Source organism: Eumetopias jubatus, unplaced genomic scaffold (assembly GCF_037043125.1).
Source record: "Eumetopias jubatus isolate StellerSeaLion01/CBP00866 unplaced genomic scaffold, mEumJub1_p1.0 scaffold_6, whole genome shotgun sequence".
Classification (NCBI taxonomy): Eukaryota; Metazoa; Chordata; class Mammalia; order Carnivora; family Otariidae; genus Eumetopias; species Eumetopias jubatus.
In genome coordinates this window covers 10,490,484-10,496,483 of record NW_028274812.1, presented here as the reverse complement: position 1 = coordinate 10,496,483, position 6,000 = coordinate 10,490,484, and the positions used below count along the sequence as shown (strand labels likewise).

General features: G+C 50.1%; 1 protein-coding gene across 2 annotated transcripts in view; it reads left to right on the top strand.

Annotated features, from left to right (window-relative positions):
• The first annotated feature begins 730 nt into the window (after positions 1-730).
• The window catches only part of ZDHHC14 (zDHHC palmitoyltransferase 14), a 265,346-nt gene continuing 260,076 nt past the window's right edge, over positions 731-6,000 (top strand). The window contains exon 1 of one of the 2 annotated variants that reach the window (XM_088023819.1): positions 731-1,257. In XM_088023819.1, the coding sequence (XP_087879945.1) occupies positions 1,013-1,257 (245 nt within the window). In that variant the 5' untranslated portion in view covers positions 731-1,012. The remainder of the gene's footprint in view (positions 1,258-6,000) is intronic. The other variant, XM_088023820.1, reaches the window with a different exon arrangement.

The window sequence follows — 6,000 nt, the reverse complement described above, 5'->3', positions numbered from 1 at the left end:
AGCGGGAGGAGGAGCCGGGCTGGCTCGGCGAGGGCCGCCGCCCACCCGGCTGCGAGGAGGCGGACCCGCTCCGAGCGCCGCGCGCGCGCCGGGGCTGAGCCTTGCAAACAAGTGTCTGTGGCGCTCGCCCCGCGGCCCAGAGACGCGCTCCGCCGCTCCCCCGCTCCCCCGCCCCCCGGCGGCCCTCCTTGCTCCCGGCCCGGCCCCTATGGGGCAGGAGGGAGCCAGGGAACCGCTGGCAGTGCAGCCCACGAGCCGCCGCCGCGACCCTCGGCCGGGGCGGCCCCGGCAGCCTCGCGCGGGGGCCGCGGTCTGGGCTCGGCGGCCAGGCGCGCCGGCGCGGGGTCGCAGCGCGAGCAGCGCCCGGGCTGTCGCCGAGCCCGCTCCTGACAGAATAACGTGCTCGGTTTCCCCACCCACCCCTGGGAGGGGTTGCCGGTGCCGCGAGCTGCCTCCCAGTTTCCATCGCTCTCTCCTGGGGAGGATCCGCCGCCGGGAGGAAGGATTAGAATAAACCTGGCCGCGGCGCCGAAGTGGCTCCCGAGGAAGCCGGCGCCGGGGCCGCCGCCTCGTGTCCCCTCGGGGCGCAGCGCTCGGGGGTCGGCGGGCCGGAGCCGAGGCGCGGCCCGCGGGCCGAGGGCGGCGGGGCCGAGCGGGCGGCTGTGCGAGGGGGCGGGCGCGTGGCGAGCCGGGGGCCGGCCGGGCGGCCCCTCGCGCCCCGCGGGGCCCCGGAGCCCCGGTACGCGGGCTGGAAGCGACTGAGGACCGGCGCCGCGGGCTGCGGGCGAGCACCGTCCCTCCCGGAGGGGGACCCGGCTATGACAGCTGGACTCCTGCAAGGGTTAACCTGGGTGTCCTCGGCAAAGTTGTCGCCGAGCCGGGAGCCGGCGTAGGGGCCGCGGCGGCGCGGCTCGGGGGGCGGCCGGGCGGCCGGCGGCGGTCGTGGCTCGGCGGGGCCCGCGCGGCCGGGGGGCTTCTGGGGGCGTGCGCCCCCAGCCGGCTGCCCTCGTGGATGCCTCCCGGCGGCGGCGGGCCCATGAAAGACTGCGAGTACAGTCAGATCAGCACCCACAGCTCCTCCCCCATGGAGTCGCCCCACAAGAAGAAGAAAATCGCGGCCCGGAGGAAATGGGAGGTTTTCCCGGGAAGAAACAAGTTCTTCTGCAACGGCAGGATCATGATGGCCCGGCAGACGGGCGTCTTCTACCTGACTCTCATCCTCATCCTGGTCACTAGCGGACTCTTCTTCGCCTTCGAGTAAGTGGCTGCGGAAGCTCCGCGACGCCCTGCTCCCCATGCCTCCCCCGACCCCTGCCCCTCCTTTCTCTACTTTCGTTTTCTAGAAGCCTTATTTGCTGTACATTGTTATATAATGCAGACCCACTTCTCCCTCTTTTCCTTTTGAAGGTCTGTTTGCTCTTTGGTCCCCAGAGATAATGCAGTCCTGGGTCGGGCTCTGGGAGTGGAGAGGGGAGAGGGCACACTTGGAAGGTGGGTGGCACCTCGCAGGTGTCTGATTCTTGGTGCTGTCTCAACTGAGTTTGGAGACTAGCAAGCCAGCCCAGATGGAGCCGTATGTGGGAAGGGAGGATGAGGCGGATTCCTCAGTCAGGGATACATACAATTGACTTCCTTTCTTGCTCACAAGCTATAGGGCATCTTGTTAAGCTCATTTACTAAATCTAGGTACCTTCGCTGAACAGTGAAGAATCTTGGTTATTTCAGGTTTCCAAGTATAGGCCACCCCAGGTGGCCTGGAAGGATAATTTCATTTTTGCATTCTCCTTAGATGGTCACTCTTGATCAACAATTTCTGATTTATCATGAGATTTCCAAACTCTTCACTTTTAAAAAAAGTTTCAATAAAAAATATTGGAAATACACACTTTCTCCCCCCCCCCCCCCCCCCCCCCGCCCCATGTTGGGGAACAGGTGAAAGGAGACTTTCTCGGCCTGTTCAGGAAAAGTATGACACTGAATGGTAACGTCTGTTTCCAGAAACAGTACTTTGGGACTTTAGGGCTTTAATTTGAAAAAAGTGCATGCAAGTCTTTGCCGTTTTCAGGAGAATCAAGTTGGCTAGTAGCAACTGTCCTCCTGCCAACTAATGAAAGATCTTCTTATTTATTAATAGATTAGATAAAGTACTTTAACCACATTCCAGAATCAATTTCAATTGCTTTTATTGGGTCCAACATTTGCAACGCAGCTTCTTATGTAATTCCTGGTATCCTATGTACAATAAAAGTTGTAGCTACTCCCCCACTACACCCCCCCCCCGCAAAAAAAACAATACATTTATTGGGGGTTCTTTGCGTTTCCTGTATCCTGCTTATTATGGGGCATGGTACCCATGGTACTCCATCTTCTGTTGCATAAGGTTAATGAAACCTTTGTGTTTATTTACTTTTGTCTCTGGTAAGTATTAATAGGCTCTGATTTTGTGCCCAGTGTTTGGTATTTCAGTGCCATCTCAATCAGAAATGAATGATCCCTTGACAATGTAATACTTTTCACGTAAAGCCCTCTGACTCTGAGGGGAAACCTTTTGCGTCTGAACATTGTGCTATGATGAACAGTTTTAGCAGGACTGAGTTAGACCAGGTGAGGAGAGAGATCTCAGAGGTAAGCCACGCAGCGCCCCCAGGCCTCACACACAACCCCTCCATTTCTGACTATGCACATTTCCCAGGTCTTTTCCAGAAGTTTAACTTTGGGGCCCATTTGCAACTAGGGTGGAGCCTGTTGGGGGCCTCCAGGATGGGAGGGGGAGGGTATGAACAGGCTTTGGGAATGGCAGGAGAAATGTTCTGTTCCTTCTCTCTTGTTTCCCTTGTCCTGTCGCAGAGGCAGCCACTCATCCTTACAGACCTGGGTCTGAGTCATAATAGATCAGGCACTGGAGTGATGATGCCATGTGACTGAACACAAATGCCATCCTTCGAATGGTGGCTTTCCTTACAGGTGGCCTTCGAGATAGATAGGATTCACTATGTTCCTAATGTTAAAAATGTTTTGAACTGATCTATATTGGCATTTTTTGCTCTTTTTAGCAATTTTAAGAGTTGGGAAAACGGGTTAATTTTGTGAGCTTCAGCCACAGGTGTGTTTCATGCAAGATGATGAATATTTCATTTTCTGTGTACGCCCGAATCCCCACTGTATGTTTAGAGATCCTATCTAGTTGTACTTACTGTCTTTTATTTTCTTTATTCAAATATTGCTTTTAAGCAAACCATCGTAAATTCATTTTTCGCCTCTTAAGCTCAGTGTGTGTTTCTTCCAAGAGTTCCCCAAAGTCCTCACTAGTAGGTTGTTAAGGATCTTTTTCTGCATCAGCATTTTGTTAACCAATGACTGTAGGAATAAACGTGTGCTGGGATTTTATTAGGTACTGTTGGTAACTTCCTTTTTAGATAAGCTCTTTGTGTGTGTGTGTGTGTGTGTGTGTGTGTGTGTGTGTGTGTGTGTATTTGGTCTCCATGAGTGTTGCTTCAATTAGGCAATTTGAAATTTCAAGAAAATAGGCCAGTTCTGGCCTGATGCCTCAGTTGGGAAAAATCACAGGACTGTTCAAACTATAGAATATAATGGTTTGGCTAAGAATAATGTCACTGTGTTGCTTTAAGTTCTTTGTCATTGCTAATGACAAAGTGAAATTAAATTGCTCTGGCCAAATTAATTTGATAGAATCAGAGAAGCAATTAATTCCATGCATAGGATATGAAATGCCACAGCCTAAAAGAGATCAAGAGAAAATGCCAGTGTTGTCTGCTCACTGCCTGCCTTCCTTCTGCCCTTTCTTTAGGTATTTATTGAGCACATACTATGTATTTGCCTGTTTGGATTAATTTCATGTCTAGATAACTTTAATATTAGTAGATAACTTTAATATTAGTAGAATTCGTGTTCAAACATCAGAGTCCATGTTTCCCCATACAGTTAACAAAAGGCAAGTACAACATTTGAAAAGAAGACACAGGGCTTAGCTTCAGACCTCCTTTTCCTGCAACTCTTCACCTCTCATTCCCAACCTTGAGCAGAGGACAAGGAAGTTCGTCCAAGAGAAAGGGACTTACATTAGAACACAGCCGCAGCTGTTGATACTGCCTCCAACCCTGGGGCAAAGGCAGGGTGGGAATGATTATTCCCATATCGCAGATGAAGTGATAGAGGCATAGAGAAGTGAAATAACGAAGGGTCACACACCAACTAGTGGCAGGGCTTCAGACTGCGAAGCCCATGCCCTTTCTGACCCACGGTTCTGCTCTCCCTCCAAGTATAGAATAGTGCTTAAAGGTGTGGACTTTGGCAGGACAGATCCCAAGATTCTAAACAGAGGTATGACCCTGGGCAAATAATTTGACTTTCTAAGCCTCAGTTTCCCAGTCTGTTAAATGGGATTAATCATATCTACCTTAAAGTGTTATGGAGATTAAATTAAAAAGTACGGTTAGTACAGTGTCTCATACATAGTCAGTACTCCATAAGCAGCACATATTATTAGAGCAAACCTTAGAAGTAGCCTTTCCCAGGACTCTCTTTTCTGAGAGCCTTTGAAGGAGGGAGTAAGTGGGTTAATAAGCAAGTATAACAGTGATAGCACATTGGGCTGAAAAAGAATGCAGATCTGTGTAGTTTGCACTTGAAATACAGACCTTTGTATGAGTCGGAGGAGTGGCTTCGCTCTTGCCCCTTTAGAGTGGGAGTCCTGCAGAGAAGTCTGGGACCCTCCTTGTCCAGACCTGAGCAGGAGCCCTGAGGAAGCCTCCAAGAAGCAGGGACTGGATTTCATTTCCATTTTCAGAGCTACCATCTTAGAACCATGAAGACAGTAAAGAACGCTACTAGAAGCCACCTGATGCAACTCCGCTCGTTTTCAAGTCGGGCCGGGCTATGTATTTTGGGACATCTTGTGTTCAGCATATGTACTGATAGAGAATGCTAGCATTTTGTAGCTGTATTCAAGATGGAAGGAAGTTGCTCACAGTGTTGTCGAGACTTGTCACTGCTCCTTGCAGTTACTGAGGGCCTGGTTCATCTGAGACTCACAGCAATGTCCTCATTCTCACATGCCCAGAAGTGCAATTTAAAAAGATCAGTGAACTTTATCAATTTGTGTCTGTTCTTCTCTGACATACACATACTTACAGTCTGTCCTTGTTTCGAGTTGACATTTTGAAAATAAAAAGTCTTTGGTCCTGAACTATTGACATCTCATAGTCTCCGATCACAGGGGCAGAAAGAAGGAGATGAACCAGGCAGCCAGGTGAGGCTGGTGTTTCCAGGAGCGTCGGTGAGGTGAGGGGAGGCCTGCTCCAATCTTGGACTTGACGGTCTCCCAGTTCCATGCTGTGGTCACAGACAGTTTAGAGGTGTGACTGGGGCTGAAACACTTGGGAATGCGGACGCATTCTTAAATTTCTCGTCACTAGAAGTCCATTGATGATTTTTTTTTTTTAAAGCCATATGTTCTCTTCTCCCCTCTCCTTCCATTTCTCCTTCCCACCCTACCTTTGTTTCTTCTTCCTCCTCCTCCTTTCTTTGGCTAATCCCCTCTGAAATAGTTAATGACTAATTGGTAGTCAGTGGGACTAGGGTGATGTTTGCTTTGATGATTGAACAAGGGCCTGTCCCCCATAAATAAAGGTGCTATTTCCAATAATAACTTCTCCCTTATAGATTGGAAAGTCTTTATTATTTAGTAGAAAATGCTACCCTTGTAGCATATAAGGACCCTCTCTTTTCTCAGCTGTCCTATTCAGAACTGCATCAAGTTTTCCACCATCTTAGAAAACCTATGGGAAATGTCCTATCTTCTGGCCAGATGCTGGCCATGCCACGCATTGTAGAACACGGAGGGGTTGATAGTAGATGATAGTAGATGACCATCAGGATGTTACCCTGAACATTCCCTATTAACCAGGTATATGGTGTCAAGGACACTTTATAACTCGCTATGGATCCACACAAGAATTTTAGCTGGCTTCAAAACCTTAT